The 21,518-nt window shown below is 35.6% G+C and overlaps 1 protein-coding gene across 1 annotated transcript in view; it reads right to left on the bottom strand.

Moving 5' to 3' along the window:
• TRAPPC12 (trafficking protein particle complex 12) overlaps positions 1-21,512 on the bottom strand; it is a 49,947-nt gene extending 28,435 nt beyond the window's left edge. Inside the window, 4 exon segments of the mRNA XM_008641755.2 lie at positions 10,818-10,956; positions 11,794-11,907; positions 16,340-16,456; positions 19,633-21,512. Coding sequence (XP_008639977.1) covers positions 10,818-10,956; positions 11,794-11,907; positions 16,340-16,456; positions 19,633-20,838 — 1,576 coding nt within the window. The 5' untranslated portion in view covers positions 20,839-21,512.
• Between the last annotated feature and the right edge of the window lie 6 nt (positions 21,513-21,518).

Below are 21,518 nucleotides of genomic sequence, written 5' to 3'. Positions count from 1 at the left end.
GAAGATTTTTTTACACTAAATAAAATGAAGGATTTAAAGAAATGAAGTTTACTCAAGTCGCAGCTACAACATTACTGCTAGCATTTAAGAATTATGTATATTTTATAACCAGTGCAGAATAAATAAGATGAAATTATTGGCCTTCGAAGTATGCTTGTGAAAGAGATATAACTGGTGTGGGAACCCAGAGTGCCGAGAATATTTCTCTGCCTGTTTTTAAGGGTTCTTACCCCCCTGAACAACACTGTTTTAGCTTCAAACCTTGGAAAAAATTACCAACAGTCAAACAAGAACTAGAAAATACAGTGGTGTGAATTAGGTGATAGACTACTATGTAAGATTGTCACAGGGTGAAAAATTTAGAGGTGTTGGGCTTCTCTTTATAGTAAATAGATAAGAGTAAAAAACATCAAAATGGAGGACTGCTGTTGTTCTCTAAACCTTCTTCTCCTTCTTCTACTACTCCATATTCTGCAGTAAAAGTAGTTTGGACTGATTGGATAGAAAATTCCGCAGTTCCCAGTCGTGTTACTGAATAATTGGTAGGAAAGTGAAAATAATGTACGTTTTTAGTAACTATTGGTTAAAATATCTTTAAAAGCTGTGTAAATCTTGATAAAGAGTCAGAAGACGCTCTCCTACTTTTCTTCCTTCTATGCTGTACCTGGGTCACGCTAGTGGCTCTGTTCCTCTGATAAGACTTAATAAACAACTATGTGGAAGCATTGAAACTAAAGGAAAAGTCTTGGTTTATCTCTCAAACTCCTTGCAAGGACTTTCAGCAAATTCTCTCCCATCCGGAGGGACTTGATTTATGGCATGGTATAGTGTCAGCTGGGGCATGCAAAACCTTTTGGCATATTTTTGTGTAATTTCTGGTTCATTCAAAACGTCAAAAGATGGGGAATTTTAAGCAATATTTCGGGAGAAAAAGAAATGTCTTCCTTTTCATACTAGTTTACTACTACCACTACTACGGTTGTTGTTGTTATTACTATTATTATATTTGCCAAAGACCTCATTGTCTAAGTTTATGGGCATCCTGGCTGACTTCACATGCAGTTTTAGGAGCTTACCCAAACCCTGGTGTGTGCAACGTCTTGCTTTCAGATAACTGTATAATCCTGATACATAGACACCAATACTGAACAGAAACTAAACACCACTACTGAAACCAAATCAGAGCTGGCATAATGGGGATATAGGCCCTGCAAAATACTGTGCCATTTCTACATTTCTAATATTTTAATATGTACATGGGCCGTACACATATTCTAAGGGGATTTGCCTCTCAAGTCACCTCTTGCCTCATCTTTTCTCAAAAACAGGACTCAGGAGCTTTCTGAATAGATTTTTGCACCTGTTCTTGACAGGCTTGTACGTCAAAGAGGTAAATGCTATACAGAATGAGTCACTGCCTCTAGACACTTTTTTTAAAGGTTCACAAAATTTTAATCACAAGACTCACTAATTATGACCTTCACAGCAAGCCACTTACATTGACATAAATTCTGTTTTGCTGATGCTAACTATTTATTCCCCATGGCTTCCCTGACTGCTGTGCTCCTGTAATGGACACACACATGAGTTTCATGCATCATCATATGTGGAAAAAATCATTAAGAAAATAAAACTGCCCTTGAAATTCTGTTAAGAGACACGTAGTAGTTGATTAAACCAGTAACAAAAGATGTGAAATATTTTATGTATGTATTCCGAATAGTGCCTAACATGACAGAAGATACATGGTCAGTGTAGGTGGTGAACAACAACAAAAAGGAAGTTGAAAATAATTTAAGAGTAAATTCTGTGCCAAAACACCAGAGAAAAATGGCTTTGTAGACATGCTGCAAACTGCACTGCAAACCTATGGAAGCAAATATGAACTCCGGCTGGTTCTATCTCTACCACCTCTCTGGTGACCAAGTTCTAACTCCACAATCCAATAGTAATCCTGCCAAAAAAATCAGTGTCTAGGACCAGCTAGTTTGGTAATGTTCTTTTGGAGAAAGTAGTCTTAAGTTACTGATGATGCACCTTCTGCTGCACTCAGTGGGATTTCTGAGGCAAAGATAAAAAATGGGAAATTTTGTACAACGGAAAGAGTACAAAGTTTCAGCAACATTTTGATTAATGACTGTGTTGCAGTATTGTCAATTCTGAACAAGTCTGTATCTTTACATCCTCCTGTAAGATGCAACAAGAGGTCAATTCAATAAACACTCATACAAAAAACCAGTACCAGAACATGTCAACATACAGACGTATTTAATGGAACACAGATGAAACAGCTCACGTTACCAATTTTTATAAAATGTATATAATGTTTTGTGAAACAGTTTTTTGGAATTCTGTATTTTGTAAAGAACTGATCTTATGTATTGCTGAATGAAACTACTGTACTACGATCCCCGTGAGGGGAAAGAATAACCCACTACCAATCTACACCATTGGAAGTGGTGTCAGAGGACATTAGAATGATGAATATGACTCTAGGTCAACTTAGATTCCATAAGAATCTGATTTATTTCCTATTAAAATTAAGTCCTCAGTTGTAACAGGCATTCAGAACCATATTATTTCAAAATGTACTGTATGGATGTATTATTTCTCAACCACTTCATATTTCCTTCATAGCTTGTGACCAAAAAGCATTCCAGTGAGATCCTCAGTAGTACATCAAGTGTGGTGACAGATCTCTCAAACAAAACCAGAAGAAAGCTGTCCCAGGGTGTAAAGCTAGTTACTGTAAAGAATTTTCAAATCAGAATTTGTATTACAATTTCTCACAGGAGGATCTAAAACTCTAGCATCTGTTTCTTCTCTTTCTTTTGGAAACTCATTACATAAATAGAAGATATTTTACTGTAAACATCCAGCAAATCCATCCAATGAATGTCTGTTACTTACTGCTTATTAAACAAGCTGCTAACTTTATTTAAAATACCAGAAACACTAGCTCCTTCTGCCCTCCTTTCCTCAGTTTCCTTGTAATCCTTCTGAATAGCAGGATTTTTTTTTTTTTTTGGAAGAAAGCACAAAACTTGTACACATGCTCTCATACAAATGTGACAACTGGGGAAAGGAGAAGAGAAATGCCCTTTTACCACTGGTAAGGCTTTCTTACCAGTCCATGTAAACAGTATTGTGTAATTTCAGGTCAAATCAGATGAGCAAACTGCTCATAAAAAACCTGCAGCATTTATTCAAGCCACTCATCCAAATATAGACCTTAAATATGCTGCTTATAAATTATAAACTCTTGAGATTTTTGGCTAAATGCATTTTCCCAGATACGTTCCTGTCTACAAGTAAACTGCTCTTTAGTTAAATTACATGAAGTATGGATAATGTATCTAATTCAGTTCCTACATTAATAAACTGACTTTCTGGTTAAAAAAAAGGCCATAAATTACTTAGATTTGGTAAAGTTTTCAATGAGTGCTACTAATATAAGGTGCTAATACAATTTACATACACTTCTCAAAAAGAAATACATGGCAGTAATAGAAAATGCACGCGAAGAAATCTGTTCACCAATGCAATTCTGTGATTAACAGATGTGTTAGAACTGACAAGAGGTGAGACTTAAAAAAGGCAGAAGAGATTTTCAGAAAACACCGTAATTTTCATTTTACATTGTCTAGTTTAGCAAGAAAATAATTGGGAAGAAGTAAATGATGTCTGCTGATGACTCTGGTAGATCAATAATAATAGCGTTAGGAAGGTCTGAAGGCAGGTTGTAGAATTTGGAGTACAAAATTTAATGAAAAGAAGATTAGCGGGGAAAAAAACCTATACTTCCCTCAATGAACACACATTGGGGGAAAAAAAAAACAAAACAAGAAAGTAAGATTGACTGCACTAACACTCAGCTGTAACAGAAATAATACATGTGCTTGTTAGACTAAGGATTACATCATCTTGTCTGAAAAGTTTCACCTACTCACTTACTGTGATGCCACATACTTAAAGCACGCAGGGAGAGACATATTTCTTTGTAACAGGTTTCTATACAAGCATGCATACATATATATTCGTGTGGTATCCCACTAGGGATAAAAAAATTTTATATAAACACTGAATTTATCACAGACTGTCTTTTGCAAAACTACTTGGAGTCAAACCCATGTACTCTATTATATTTAACTCAGTACTGAATTTAACAGGGCAACATGTCAAAGAAGTATTTAAAACAAATAGCATATCCTGTAATTACGTTAAGAACACGATTTCGCTCTCTACTTCATGCTTCTGATTTCTACAGTAATGTCCTCTTACACAGTAAAACTATGCCATCTAAGCTTAATTTCCACAAAAGGCAATACCCTACAATTACTGCTATATATTGAAATTTTATTTTTAAGTTAAATAGGTCTTATTCTAGCTTGATATTTTACAGTTGACCTCTGTTGCTCTTCTTTAGGGGTTTCATAATAATATATAAAAAATTTATAATGGAAAATGGTTTAATTTTAGGACAATTTTCTTAGCAATCACTTTTAAATACACTGGAGATTTTTTTTTCAAAGAATGTGATTTTTGATTGTTACTTCCACATGAATTAATTTCATTTGTACGTATATATATACGTATTATCAGCATACAAAAGGCAAAACTAAAAAGTAAAAAAAGGTCTGCTGAGAGGAAAATGAATACTCTGAAAGCATGGGAACAGATGGAATAAAGAGTAAGATCAGGTAGAATTTTCTAAGACCACAGATTTCAATTTCTATTTCTTTATGAACAGCTGCACGTTTTCATAACTGTCAAAACATAAACATCACCTCATGTCAATCAAATTCGAACTGCAGCCCTCATCTGCAGCCCTTTTGGAGCAGAGAAGAGTATTCCAATGACCAACCATTTTATCTTTGTATTTTCTTGTTGCAAACCAGTAACCGGAAATACTTTCTGATCTGCCTTCTACAGCTTGTTCAACAAATCTTAAATGCCAAAAAAGCAACAGAAGAGCAGATTACCAATTACTAAAAGGATAAAGTAGGATCTTATAACAGTAAAAAAACCCAAACCAAACCAATTCCTTCCTTCACTGGGTAAAAGAGAAATACACAAAATCCAGTTTCTGAAAAATATTCTGCTTTACACATATATATTCAAAGAGAGATGTATATCCTTGCCATACTTCTACCAACAGTGTATTTGTAAAAATTATAGGATTTTTCAGAGGGATAATGTAGTAAACTTCAAATCCTAGCTTTGCTGACTAGCAATTAAAAGTACACTTAAAAATCCCAGTTCAACAGACTAGTTTCCAAGTTTTTGTTTATTACCCTCAATCCAGAGAGACTGAAGATGAGATAGGAGCCTAAATGTTTGGAACCATTTAAAGAAAATGTTTTGAAAATTTTATCTGAAATTACATGCTTGCATATACTTTACAATTTAACTGCACATGACCTAGGAACAGAAACTCTGAATCATGATCTGGTTTTAAAAGGTTTCAAAACTACTTTTTCAGTAATTTGGAGTTACTTGCACTGAAGAAAGGAAAATATAAGACAAAGAATGCAGGAAAACTCTACAACAATTGCCCTGCAGCAAAGAGATCACCCTAAATCTTACCTACTGATAACTGTATTAAGGCAGAATTTAGAAATGAATTACTTGCTCATAGTATTAAGAAATTCTGTGTAAAGCTGGTACTGTCTACAGTGAGACTATGTAGCCTTGGGAAAGAATGCACAATTAAGTATTTTAGCAGTACTCTACCCCCTTAGATTATATATACATTTCTTAACTAAAATATCTGTATCATTTCAGAAAAATTTCTATTTGCATGTCTGAGTAGTCTGAATAACCGAGTGGTATTTATTCAAGTTTTATTACCTGATTTTACAGGTAGAAGGTACCTCTGAAACAACAGAACAGTGAATTTAAAGAGGCAGTAGAGACGTACACAATAATGAAAACAAAATAATGGGCAAACCAGTTCTATGAGACCTTTTAATATGTTTTTTACTGCCAACATGAGCTTGAATGAAGAACCCTCCTGAGCAACTGCCAAGACTGAATCAGTCTGACATGGGAGTGTTAACTTCAGGCAGTATTTGTGGTAACACATGAGAAAAAAACCCAGTACCATGTGTAACAATGGAGTATTTTTTTTCTGCTTTCCTGCAAAATTCATTCATGAAGACAAGCACTCTCATGACATAATTTCTCTAGCCTGTGCATTTCTTCTCTTATCTTTGTTTTTACATTGATTACTTCCCTTTGTCTCTCTACCTACCACAATCTTTTATTATTAATATTTTTATTATTATTTATCTTTTTTCCCCACACCACTTCATATTCTGCCAGTTATCCCACTAATCAAAATCTGATGAGGGTAAAAAAAAAAGGATGTTTTATTTATAGCATCATCAGACCCCATAAATGAAAAAAAAAAAAAAAAAGCTTCAGCCAGCCTGCCTCATACCAGCATAGACAAGTAGAAGAGGAAAAGAAAGGGAGACAGTAAATTCAAAATGGCCAAACACCACTATAGAGGCATCACATAAAGGAGATAATTTCCCCAATTCAAGTCTGTCCTTACTTATGGCACAGGCCGATATTCAGGACCCAAGCTTCAGGTAGACCTTGGAGCTGTACATACTCCTCTGGACTACACACAGTCCAGACGCCTTTAAAATGTCTGTTGTGGGTATTAGAGAAATAGTCTGGATAAGTGTTTTCATAGGATCTCTGTATCAACAGGTACAAAACTAGTTTCTCATTACAAATTTTGCTATTTTATAAGCTTACAAAATGTAGTAACAATTATTACAGTTCACCTTACACATCAGCACTGAAAACTTGTTAGCACCATGAGTTAAGAGTGACAGTTCCAGACCATTTATGATACGATTCCTTTACAATGACTGGAATTTCAAAACTGAATAAAAGAAACAAATTAAGACCACTGCTTGAGTAACTAAGGACACATTAAAAATGAAGTCTCACACAATTTTTTTCTATTAATTTTTTCATATATTTCTGATAAAAATTCTAACTGGAGTGAATATTGGTAATGTCATAGAAGTACCACTAGTGAAAAATGCTAGAGCAGTTGTGATAGACTCACACTATTTTGAGAAAAAAATATATATTTTATATATATATTATTTATATTATTTTTTTAAACTATCACTATCCATCCTAGAGAGCCATCCTATTGCAGAACACACTAGTATATCCCTAGTCACAACACTGCCACACTTTTAAAAACCTTGTGTTGGTATTAAAACTAGAGCTCAAGGGAAGGTGTACAGTATGAAATAAGTTTCTAGAACACATACAACTAGATATTTAATGCCATGTTCCTTATTTAGGCCCTTCCCACCAGAGAACAGAAGACTGGTTTCATTTAGAGGAATGCAGATGATGCTGCATCATCACAAGGAGAATGATAAAAGGAAAAGGGAAAAAAAACCCCACCCCATGTTACATAAGCTTCTGGTCAGGGGAACAAAGTCAAATTTTTACTTATGCACAGCTTATTTTTTCCCCCTTTCTAATACAAAATAAATTATTCACAAGTTTTGTAGCTTTAGAAGACTGATTTTGGTAGCATTAACTTTTCTGTAACTTACTGCTCTATTAACCAGAAACAAGACCAAATTACCTCATAAAAGAATGAAACAGCATTTTAATGTTCCATTTTAACTGCTGGCTCTCACGGGTCCAGAAACACACAGGCATTACGAGTGGAAAGGCTGTCTTAGGTTAGGCAAGCTATCAAATGAGAGTTTATTACATATCACAAGGAACACAGACACAAATGGTATGAATAGAAGTGGGTCAGGCTGTGTAAGTATAAAGTTAAAACCCTTAAAAAAATCCTGAAATCCATCTGTCATGAGAACGATGACAAAAATTCAGCCTTATATATCCCACACAGTACAATAAAGATGTGCAGGAAGCAGTCTGAAACAGAGTTCCTGACCTAAGGACCTACCTATTATGAAAGAAAAAAAATATATATGTAGAAATAGGACTTTTTAGCTTCTTTATGCAGATGAATTTAAAAGAAGTGAATTTATAACTGAGGAATCTTAAGATTTTACTAGAAAATGAGAACAGTTTGTTCTCTGCTCCTTATCAATCAGGAATGACCCAAGAGTGCCTTAACCAACTCCACTGGCCAACACAAGGATCCCAGGAGAATCAACGCCCTGTGAGGCTGCACTCCTACAGGCAATGCAGATGACTGAACAAAGAACCCACAGAAACCAGGAAAGGAAGATTCCAGAAGGACAACATCTTATAGCCATGATAAAGACAACAATAATGAGATCAGTGCATAGCATGGCTGCAAATGCCATACAAAATATGAAGATGAAATTGAGATTAGCAGTGCTACCAAAAGGGAAACAGCTCTAGGCGAGTTTCAGAGGGAAATTAAGAGGACCATGTTTGCCATGTTAAGTTAAATTAGTGGAAGAGCATCTTTCACTTTTCATACACTTACTTGCAACCTAAATTCTTTGAGATAATATTTCTCAGAGATTAATGGATGAGGGGCTATTCTCACTCCTGTAAGAAGTTTCGAACTTTTCCTACTTCACGCATAAACCCCAGAAAACTTCCTAATGTATTACATTTTTTATTATGAATATTTTGAATACAAAGAAATTATGCAAAATATTATCTGTAATACAATTAATGGATACATTATTTATATCTATACTCTCATTTCTTAAATTGACTTTTAAGTGCTTACTCCATTTATATAACATGAATCAAAATTAAAATGTTGAAATAAAACCCTTTCTTTTATGCTTGTTACACCACAAAATGATACACAAAGTTGCCAAATAGTAGTGGATTGTGTATTGATACTAATATATTTCAACCAAAACATAGGAATGATTTATCTGTATGTTTTGTCTAAGCTGTTTTGTCTAAGAAAAATCCTTACAGGTCAGTATTTGAGGCACTTGAGTCCTCTTGCCACAGGTGATGCAGGGAGCAGCAGTTCTGGACAGTCTGGCCAGGTGCACCTGTCCTGTGACTGAGCTTTGGGTCCTGGAGCAATCACTCAACAACTTGTGGCTATTTCATACAAGTTACGCGGATATTGATGGTAAAAAAAGGTGATCTTAAGGAACATAATCTATTTAATAATTATATGCCTCAGTTCATTTTTAACAGTTGAATTTAGCAACTGGGAGCATAATCTGATCATATGTAAGGTAAAATAGGATCAAGGTTGGATGGAGCTGACCTGCTAGTTGTAGATATCTCATACACATACAAGGTGATTATGATGTTGGAACAGCTATCAGACATTCCTTACATAGAGAGAAATGCCATTTGCAGGGATGTAGGAGAACACAGGCAGTTCTTTTTTGTCTACCAATAAACTATGCTGTGCTGGATTATGGATAAGGAAATTTAGTATATGTGCATTGTTAAGCAGCTAATTTAAATAATAAAAGATGTGGAGACATACGTATGGCCTGTGGAAGACTACTAATGCTGTAGCATCATGTGCGCAGCTGCCCTAAGAACACCAGATCCAAAAAGCTGTCCAACCTGATGACCAGGACCTCTTTTCACTCTTCAAACTGACACAGTTCCTTCCCAGGGGATTGCCTGTGATTGCCTGAAGGACAACGAGTAATGTCAGAGAGAGTTTTCTAGGCAGTCTGCATTGGCCTTGCTGGGCTGCAACTGATCTTTTGCATCACTAAGCAAAATAATCTGCAAAAAATCATGAACTTTCTGACACCAACTTCCCTTCCTCAGTAACCTCAAAATCTTCTATCTTTCTAGGTTACCCCATCAAGACTACCAGCACCTCATGTAAAATGGACTGTAATTTTTCAGAGTGGCACTGCCTATAAGAACTGCTTCTTACAAATGTTTTATTACACACTGTGGTTCAAACATGAAAGCCAAAGAACATTAAGAACACTCAACAGTGTACTTGCATCAGAGAGTTATTCTTTTCTATATAACAGATTTAGAAAAAATAAAATTTCAAAATAGCCTGAACAAGAGCAAAATTACTCTTAAAAATAGCAATTTTTCAAACCCAGACTTCTGTAGGACTAGAATACTCTGAGAAGTGGAACTATGTGGTTAACCTATGGGCTATCTGGAGCAGAGGGAAGTAGTATGTTTGTAACTTGAGACAAATTGCTTATAAAGAAATGAAGCTGGTGTTGTTTTTATTCTCTTCAATAATGAGATACATAGTAAACCTCTGATTTCTACTTACTTTCAGTTATCAAGAAAATATTATATTTAATCATGTTTCAATGAAGAAGAATTATTAGCTTAGTTCTAAATTTAGTGGTTTTTTTTCCTTTTAACCTAGAAACCAGGAAATAACACCTGCAGTAGCCTATGGGCATGTGAGTGTTAAAAATAGCATAGTGATAGTCCCCAGATGAACTGAAGAGGAAAAGCTTATAGAGTCTGTTTCCACAAACTCTCTCATCATCTGTCAAGCCTGCTTTTGGGTAAAATGAACTATTCAAGTTCGGTAGTTCTTAATTTCAATATCATAGGACTAAACGATTATATTTACTTGTTAAAAACATTCCTCTGCAGCAGCCTCACAAAATACACTGCCTACCTGTATTGCTCTACCAGTTGTTACTTCTTATCGCTACCTCCATAATGCGAGCAATACTTTAATGTACTAATCAATCATGGTTTTCTGGGGAAAAAAACAAACCGAAACCAACATAAGCCAAAGCTCTCCAATGCTTTAGGCTTAAAAACCCCCTGAATCCAACCAATATTTTAAAATGACTGGTAAAAATGGCAAAAATAAAAAGCATTTTATAAATCAAGTGTTTTACCTTTACGTCCAGGGTATACGTTAGGGTAATATTCATAATAAAGATCAGGCTGGTCTAAATTTCCAAATGGTTCAAATTCCATTTCTGCATTTTGGAACAGATTCAGTTTTACCAGCAGTGCTAGTCTCACAAACCACAGCTAAAAATTAATATACATAAGAAAAGGGAAAGACAAAGTCTGTTATTAGCTTGAATCAAAAGCCATATTCAATACAATTTCAACTTTTCAACTTTTTCTGATGAAAGCTGAGTAAAGAGTTTCCAAGTTACTGAAAAGAATCAGGATTTATATTAACCTGCTCTTTTACAAAGTACTTTTCATCAAATCATTAATACAAAACACAGAGGACTGATGTTTAATTGTTTGTAAAGGTACTAAGATTTTGAAGATGAAGCTTAAAAACTAGCCTGCTTCAAAATTGAAACATCTCTCTTCAAAATGAGTTAGCATGTACAAATTATCAATTTGGTATTTTAACTGTGTTTCCAACCTTATGGTATTCTTAAAATCTTTTGGTGAAACTCCATGAGCTTTATAATCACTAGGGTCAAAAACATGATTTCTCATCTGGTCACATCTGAATCACTTGCAATATTTTATTAATCTGGATTCTTATTTTCTAAGCAACATGTAATACATTTCTAACATTTGGAATCTTACTACAACATTCACAATCTAGATAGTTACATGAACTTTAGCAGAGTGAGTCTTTCAAAACAGAAAAACATATTCCATTTTACTAGTGTAAAAACCTTTAAAAAAATAGAATCAAGATTGGATTTTACTTAATAAAACTAAGTTTGTTTTAAATGAAGGCCTACTTTACATAAGAAAACAGAAAAAGTGACCTGCTAAAATACTTAAATAACCTCAGTTTCTATGTTACAATTAGGAAAAGGAGTTTGATCATGTTAAAAAAAAAGCCAATATGAATATTGTTGGAAGAAAGTGACAAGGGCATACCTTTAAACATACCTGTAAAGAATCTGTTGTATGGCTAGCAGGCAGCCCACTTTTTTTATAGCCTTGACCATGTGCAGTTAGAAGCCGCCCACACAAATCAACTGCTGCCCTCCAGTTTTTACTGCTCTGGGAAGAAGAAAAGAGTAAGTAGCAAAATCATAAAGTCCCTAAAGTGCACAACTGCTTATGTTGTCTGCAGCAGCGACATGTGCACATCAGTAATAACAACAAGGTCAGGAGAACCAGCCTGTAAGAAGCAGAACGTCATTTATCAAATCTGCACATCTAATTAGGCAAAAAGGGAAATCAAGCACTAATATTACCAGATCACTAAAACAAAAGAATACACAAAATCATAAGGAATTCTAAACTTAAAGCTGTATCATGTTTAATTATATAAATGAATATACTGTAATATTCACAACTTTGTTTTCTCCTAAAAAAGGAGAAAAAATTGCCAGCCATGTATTATCAATAATATCCAAATTACTCTACAGTCATGAAATATTCAATTCCCATTCTTATCTCACTGACTTCAGTATGTCAGATTATAACCCCTAGTACAGTTCTCTCAACAAAAATAAAGTTTTCTAACATTGTCCAGATACAAAATTCTTATTAATCAAAAACAAAGAACAAGGAAGAATACAATGCATAAATGATAAATTCAGAACAGTAACAACTGTTTCACCTATAAAATGTAAACATCTGAATTTTCACTGCATGACTAATTTCAAAATACTCTTAAATTTATTTTTTTATTCATAAAACAAAAACGTTCCTAGTTAGACAAATCAAACTGTACTGTCACACTGTTAATCAGTTTTTCAACAGAAATATCCTAAAAATGTCTCTGCCTTGTATAGCCTGATGCAACATACCAGAAACTTAAAACACAGATTAATGCTTCACAGGTTTTAAGCTATCATACTTTTCTATTATACAGAGGTTTTAAAGGGACATGTATCCAGCAGGTCATTCTAAAGAAAATACATCTTATTCCTGAAAGTAGTATTTTTTTCAAATAGTTTCTTAATACAAAAAAAATATAAATGTAATAGAAAAGAGTCATGTTGTCTGATGAAATGTAAAGGAATAAAATACATTTATACTGGTGCTTGCAAAGTTCAGACACTAACCTTGAATTGGTATTTTATTAAATTCTCTCCAATATTTTAGAAAACATGTTGATACAGCAAACAGTCAAAAATCAGTAATAACAACTGAAGACTTTCTGACCCCCACTTTGCAGCTACACAGGCTGCAAACAGGTCACTACAGAGACCACCATGCACTAACCACCTCTCCTCTGCATTGTCAAATGCCAGATAAAGTTGAGTTCCACTGGAAATGCAGAAGTTGGCTGACAGCAAGACCATGAAACAGCATGGCAGACTGAGCCATCTATGCTCTTTTGGAAGAGCAGGAATTGATAATGCATTTATAACATCCTTCAACATCTATCTGTATCAACTTAGAGAAGCAGAAAGATACTGACATGGATTACCTGAAATTCATTCAACTTCTCAAGAGACAAACTAAATTCTTATTATCCTGAGAACAGGAGCAAACACAGACTCTAAAACTGCTAAACTTTTCATCCCAAATGGGAGTTAGGATCCAAAAATAATAACGGATCATTTATGACCAATTTAGTTGTTACAATCTTTTAAATTCTATTTCAGGCATGGACAAAAAGTACTTTATAGAGCAAGACAGTCAAGAGAAGCAAGTCTGACAGTCATTGTGAAAAAAGTCCTTATTGGAAAATGAAACACAATATTTGCAATGATTTCAAAATTGGAGCTGCCTCCTGGTCATGGAGCATAATTCTATGTGGAAGCTTAATAAAAGGCTGCTGGCAGTACAGCTTCATTTCAAATTAACTGGACACATTATTGTACCAGACTTAAGAGTTGCCAGTCCACCAGAAATCTTTATCCATTTTAAACATCCCTCAAAACCTTGCAGGTCAATTTCGTGCCTCCTATGGTCTACAATCCCACAGTTCTAAAAATCTGGGTCCCCTGTACCTGAATTTTGTTTGTAAGTTTTAAGTAGAGACCCAAGGCAAATACGGACACTACAGCTTCAGATATAGCATAAAAAATACTGAAGAACGTTCTCAAAGACAAAAATAATTATTCTGTGATGATCAGGACATGGTTGTCTAGATGTAATTGTGTGAAAACACTAATTTCTCTAAGTCAACCAAATATTATTACTAAATAGTTCACTAACACAGCAGCAGCCTGCAGAAGAGAACTTCTCTCCACACAACATTAGTATTATCTTTCCACTCCCCCCAAAAGCATGGAGCTGTTGTTGTTTTAACGAAAGCCAGCAGCTTGGATGATTTCTGTACTTTTTGAACACTATTAGACTAGATGTTTATCTTGTGAAAGGATTTTTTTTATCCATATACATAACCAAAAATTAAAACCCCAAAACATCTCAGTACTGATGACTGTACACACATCAAAGCTAGCCAAGCAGATCAGCCACCCAACACACAATGCATTATTCCTTGCAGAACTTCTCTGTTCTTCAAAAAACCCCGGAAGTCCTGGGGGAGGTTTACATACAGACAGCGAAACTGCATAGCAAAACAGGTTTCAAATGTAATTCTTCTGTCAAGCAAAGAGAGGCACATGGACTGGAAATCTACAGAAAATGCGTCCAATGATGAAAAGGGAATTCCTCTGATACACAATTTATAACATTATTCAGTGTCTCAGGAAAACCACTGAAATTTTATCCAACAAATAGATGCTTCTTAGTGAAGAAATGCAACGTCTTCCCAAAAGCACACATCTACAATTTGCGCTACTTGTGTCTCCCACCTTCTCTCAACTCAGCTACAAAAATGTAGGAAATTGCTCACTGATTTAGAAACAAAAGAACAATCCCATCCCCTATTTTTAAGAATAATTCATAACTTATTACAGTGAATATGTATGTCATACCACTGTATCCATGTTTGTTATATTTGAAAATACATGCAAAAGCACAACATTAATCATGTGCAAAAATAACAGTATATGACTTTTTTAAAATAGACTCAAAGGGAGTCATTAACTCTACATGTAACACCATTAAAGTGATTAAAATGTCCTCCTCCACTAGCTATGACATGCTTCTCCCCTGTAAATTATATTGGCAGGGCACTTACACATCAGTTAAGAAAATGTAGTTAGTAACCCTTTCCTGGTCTAGCAGCTTGAAGAAATTATTCCGTATTTAGAGCAAACATTACATATTTATAGTGGCAAGATACGGCAGTCTTTTTTCAAGTACAATTTTCAAGTAACCACAAGTGGTGTAAGTAACAAAAAATCCTACAGCTACAGATTGCCTCCTAGCTTTACTGCCTTGGGCCTAAAAGCTTTAGCATTACTCTTCTGAAGCTTAAGAGCATGCCCAAAGCAAAAACAGTATCAGCAGCAGCATTGTAATTAAGGTACAAGATGGTCTTCCACATAAAAGAACATCTTGCATAGACACTGCTAGCGGGCTAAATAGAAAAGCATTTCCCATCAAAAATTCTCTTCTGGAAGATGGAAAGTAAGTGTGAAAAAAAAGTTTTTCCTAGTTAAGACACTGGTGGGTACAAGACTTTTTCATAAGATTATTTCCCTCTCTCAAGTCAAGCAAAACTTCGAGATAAACAGAAAACACATGTCTAGGATGGAGATCACAATCTGTTTTTTCATGTTTAGGTTTTGAAATTACCTCTGAACTCCTTAAATAGTGCTTGCAGAGACCTCCTACAGTATTCCTAACACGACAAAAAAGTTGTCTCTTTTGGAGCTTCACATGTAAAGTCACATGATTAAATTAAAAGATGTTAAATACTAAATACAGCCTGTCCTGATAAATCCTCACTACTTTTCCTCAGCAATTTTTCATCCATTTTTTCAAAAATAAAGTAAGTGCAAAATACCTTGTTATGTCATCAGATAAAATAAGGCTCAGTCATGCAAAAGTAATGAGTTTTATACAGGAACACAATGGTTAAAGGAACAAGGCAATGTTTACAATGCTGCTAGATGCAACTATTTCCAGGACAGAAATCTTTACAATAATGAAAGGATTAAGTTAAGCTTTCCTTTGGAAGTAATTTGTTTTGGTTTTCTGCACTGAAGTAAAAAATTAAGCAGTTGAAATTATCGTATCAGTCTGGTTTGACATTTACAACTTTTATGTCTTTTTGTAAAACATTCAGATGAAAACATAAATATATACACAGATAAACAGAAACATTATTAAAATCTGTTTTGCAACCATCTGCATTACATAAAAACTCAGTCACTTAAAATAATTTTTTGTAACTTTTGCATATAAAGAAAGGTTTACGATGTGATTTAAAGGCAATTAATTAAACCCCAGTGTCATTTCCATTAAAAACTACTGTAGTTTGGCTAGTACTATTGAATGATAGTACTATCATGAATAGACTAATATACAGATTTTTTTTTTCCAGTTTCTCCTCAGTCAGTAGCTCCCAATTATCTTGAGAGAAACACAATATTAAATATATATGATGATTGTTACTTACAATTAGCTGTTTCAAGCCTACAAATGACTGCTCTACAGAGTTGGCATTTAAAACTTGTCTCTTCACTGCAGCCTGCTCCCCCAAGAAGCGAAGCATTAAGTCTTTTACCGCATCTCCCTTGGTGTTCATGGAACAGAAAAAGAAAACAGATAACAAGACTATTTAAAACATTATTTTGGAAAAAAAAAATGCAGAATTAAAACTGAGCAAAAGACTTCCTTCCTCTAAAGAAATACATATTCTCCAGTATGTTAGGTGTGAAATAAACATAACTGCACATGAATATACAGCATTGGAATGAAAACTTCTACATTTACTCCACATAATTTACTATATTTTTTCTCCATGTATAGGTTTCAGTTAGCACTGACACATTCAGGTTAATTTGCTTCTTATACTGCTATCGTTCACAGATCTTATAAAATACTCCTCAAAGATCTTATAAAAACCAGAAAGTTCTACAGGTTTTTTAATGTATGTTAACATTGAAAGGTGCAATCTACTGATCTAAGATAAACATGCACATGATAAGCTAGCCTTAAATATCCAGAAAATAAACTTTGAGAGATCATAAACCAAAGTGAACAGCAACCCTTCAACAAGTGTTTTAAATTTCAAAAGAACTAGCTGCAGGCATCAGTCACAGAAACTGTGTTATCTGACCTCCATAGCTTTTTGCCCAAAAAGAGGGTGAACTGCATATAGTAACAGTAGAGTTTAGCTATGACAAAGAGAATTGACATTAAGTGTTTCAATTTTCCCCATGGACAGTGATAGGAAACATAGTTGTGTTTTCTGTCTAGTTTCTTAAGCAATGAGATTGCAACTGCTTTTTCACTACATGAAAATTTTTTACCTCTAATGATGTCACTTATTCTATGAATAAACAACATATCTGCCTCTCAGACAGAAGAGCCCGAAGAATTAAGAAACGACAGTGTGTGCAAAATGACATAAATACAGAAGAATTTTTAATCCCCCTGATAGTACTTTGGATCCAACAGTCCTCTGGTGTAGAAAAAAGTACAAATGAATGCAATGAAACAAAGGACAATGACAGAAGACAGCAACTCATGAAAAAAGGCATAATGGAAAGAGCATAAAAAGCAGCACTCAGATTTGTTCTGACACTTGGAGAACACTCGTACAATCTTCACCATACACAACCCAAGATAGTTTAAAAACTAATGGTTTTTAAATGATTGTCAAAAAGTAGCATACAGCTGAAATAAAAATCATTCAGTATTTTTCTTGGTGTGATTTATCCACATAAAACTCGTCTTACAATACATTTTCTGAGCAAGCAAGCCAAAATATAAAGTCCCAAGCTCTTCGACACGTCACATGAAATTTCAGTCCTTCCCTGAAGCACACCTAGAGTTCACTCATTGCAAATGCATTTTTCAACCAACTTCTGTCTCCACTGCATGTAGCTTGGTTTAACATCTTGCTTTAACATTCGGCATTAGCAAACTATTCATAACAAAGCTATACAAACCTTGTCGGAAGCTGCTTTAACATTGAAAACATACCTCCCACAATGTTTCAGTTAACATTTCAAGTACTCTACAATTACAGTTTCATTAAATACACAATTTACAATACTATGGAACAATGATACCAAACTAGGGGATGTCAAGTCAGTCACGGCATGCACTCAGGCCACGGAAAAGCAGTAAGTGAAAGTGAGGAAAGTTTTCTAAACACAAAGCACTTCAAAACTTATTCCTGTGGACATGTCTAGGAGACTCTTATAAATTATAAACAATGAAGAAACCAGTAGGAATGCCCTTTAATTCCACTGATGATTTTACATCAGGTCTTTTGTAGAAATACATCACATAGACATTGCCAAACATCTTCTTTTCAATTATGTACTAAATGGTAGATCTGCATATTTGCACGAGCACAGATTCAGGGAATCATCAGCAGAGACAATCCTTTAATCCTTGACTGGACTGAGGAAGGTGAAAGAGAACTATTCTATAAAAGGAAGCTTGCAAAAAGGAGACCACCATCCTTGGAGATTGCAGAAGGGATTCATTCTGTCCAACCGATTAGCTGTCAGGAGAGAAAGTGCACACTGGAATAACTCATCAAGGTCTAAGTGATATTTTGGGCAGGACTGGAGGAGGAATAGCTTCCTCTTACAGTGTTTTCTTCCATGCTAATTATTTGGCTCTGTGATAACAAACACATGTTTTAAGATAAAGTTAACCCAAGAAGCAGCAGTAGCATTTCATATGTCTAAACTGGTATTTATTGCTTGTGAACAAAACCCAAGATTTTTCAGATAATGCATCTATAAATCTGGACCTGCTTCACTCCAGAAACTTTTCTGCTAGCTCCTGCAGATTGAGAAGTTACTGCAGACTGCTCTCTGCTTGTATTTGACTATTGACTGATGGTCCTTGTTATGCATAATTAAAGTATCCAAACCCTCAACACCATCTATCTAAACAACAATTCTATTATCCAGAGGCACAGATATCAAAGAGTAGGATTAGCCTGTTTCAAGAAAACCCAAAATATTATGATGGTTAGCCTGGCTGAGCAGCCAGGATAAAACAGCTTCATGAGAAATCCTGAGTAAATCCTGAGATCTGAGTAAAATTTCTCAAATTCTGAAAAAAATGCTTTATGGCTTCTCATCAGTTAGAAATTGATAGAAGACAAAAAATTACTATATTGTTTGCTTTACGATCTCCTCTAGAGCTTTTAATTTTGGGGTTATCCCTTCCCAGCAGCTTGCTGCAGCACTCAATCTTTCTTACAGGTTATACCTTTCCATTGCTTAGGGAAGATAGAAATGATGCAATTTCAGTCAGTGTTAACATTATTTAGACCACTGTGAACATGAGTGAAAAATGTTATTTCCCACTTGACCACAACAGTGAATTCCACAAACAAAGCTGTCTGCTATTAAGACTCTGTAGCACAGCTTAGAGGGTTTGTAGATATTCCGAATGTGAGCACTAACTTGGAGAAAACTTGGAGAAAACTTGGAGAAATAAAGTACTTAAAAATACAACCAGCTTCGGCTTCTATGGAAACTGTCAACACCGGTTTTCAATGTACCAAACAAACGTCACTATGAATAAACCAGATCTGGTTTTAGCCTCTTCCTGTACAAGGCAGCAGTGACACTGCATTTTCTAATTAGGACTGAAGTAATACACACAAGGTGACCATCAGCAACAATGTGAACCACTAGGATACACAGATTACTGGACAGCTCTTCTACAGTATTTCTAAAAATAATCATAGACAAAGATACAGTAATAGACTCTTACCTGGATATTATCGAACTTTAATCCAGGCATGGTGAGATTCTCTTTATCTATGAACACGGCACTGTACTGTTGTGTGGCAACTGAAATGAGAACATTTCTTGTTTCCTCACTAGGAATCCAAGCATCATTTCTTCTATCTAATTCACTCATATTTAAGGCTGTGGCAAACGGGTCATCACTCCCAGCAAAAACAGCTTGGATTTGTGAGAATGGCTTGGGGGATTGAGTTATTTCTAGAGATGATGGAGGACCATCTGCTTCAGGTCTCCCATTTTGCATGGGGAAGGTAGGGCTGGATGAAGAACCACCTCCACCATTAGAAAGAGAGGACATTTGCTCTGGAACTGAAGAGCTTGCATTGGGATTACTAACAGAAATAAAACTGGATGTGGTAAATGAATCAAAAAAATCAGAAGCTAAAGTATTAGTGTTAACGGTGTCGCCAAAGAACTTGCTTAGACTAGGACTTGGTTGAACCACCTGTGGATTAGACTTCACTGGAGTCTCTATTATACTACTAAAACTAGGAGATTTTACCATCTGAGGCTCAAAACCGTCAGGTAGGAATAACTGTGGCTGGGTACTAGGATTGTTTGCTTGGCTAAAGATGGTGCACACAGGAATGGGCTCAGCCTCAGAAGATGGTGTGGTAGTATTGGGTGACAAAATTTGGTCCTCAGGTTTGCTTTCATCAATATTATTTGGTTTTGCTTCAACAGGAACATTGTTTCCCAACTTTGGATTCTCCTTAACTGCTTCCTGAATTGAGTCTTCCTTTAAAGATGCCTGATCATCTGTTCCAATATCAGAAAAGTCTTTAGGAGTTTCTTCATGTTCAGTTTCACTCTCATTACTTAAAAACTCTTCTTTATCCACTTCTGCTTGTGTTTTTTTATTATCTTTAGCTTCCATTTGGTCTACAATCTCCTGAAGACAACCAAGTTCACCTGTGTCATCTTCACTGTTGTTTGGAGAATCTGAAATAATGACACTCTCCATCATTTGCTCATTAAGTTTATCTGCAAAATTATTTGAATCCTCTGATACAGTTTCATTCCCTTCAGACTCAAATTCATCTCCACCAAGATCGATGGTTTCCTCATGAAAGAGAATTTCTTCCTGAGTTTTCTGCTGAACTACGTCTCTGCTGTCATCTTCATCTGAGGTGCTCTTCGCATCCTTAGCATTGCTTTCATTATGTTCCATAGTAACTAAAGAAGAAGAAGCCGCCACCAGAACAAGAATTAGTTTTATTACTTGTATATCACTCAGGTGTCAAAGTGAAACTCCTAAGTATCATACAAATACTGAAATTTTTGCTTTAGAAACAAAGTAATTTCATTATTTCACATCTTCCCTTTGACATTTTTCATTTAACGTCTAACCGCAGAATTAATTCTGAAAATATTTTCCCTTTATCCTTTCTGCAAGTCGTAAAACTATTTAGATTGAAGAGCAAATACCTGCCACTAAACACAGATGAAACAATATCATAGAATCACATCAGACAATGGTTTGGTTTGTAAAGAGACCTTACAAGATCATCTGATTCCAAGCCCCCTACCATGGGCAGGGACACCTTCCACTAGACCAGGTTGCTCAGAGCCCCATCCAACCTGGCTTTGAACTCCTTCAGGGTTGAGAGCTCTCGAACCGCCCCGGGCAACCTGTTCCAGTGACTCAGTATTTGCTCCCCTGGCCGCAAAAACCCGCTAGGTCCCGGTTTCAGCAAATGGAAGCGTGGGTTCAGGGCTATCTCCAGCGCAGGCTACCGAGCACGGGCCAGCTAAGCAGGAGGAGCGCTCGGCGGCGGCAGCAGCGCCGCTTACGAACCCCCGGGCTGGGCTCGGCGCAGCCTCCGGCGCCACCGTGGCCTCCCCAGTCCG

Source organism: Corvus brachyrhynchos, unplaced genomic scaffold (genome assembly GCF_000691975.1).
Source record: "Corvus brachyrhynchos isolate BGI_N302 unplaced genomic scaffold, ASM69197v1 scaffold116, whole genome shotgun sequence".
Taxonomy (NCBI): Eukaryota; Metazoa; Chordata; class Aves; order Passeriformes; family Corvidae; genus Corvus; species Corvus brachyrhynchos.
The sequence above is the reverse complement of the archived record's forward strand: the minus strand, read 5'-3'. Positions and strand labels throughout refer to the sequence as shown.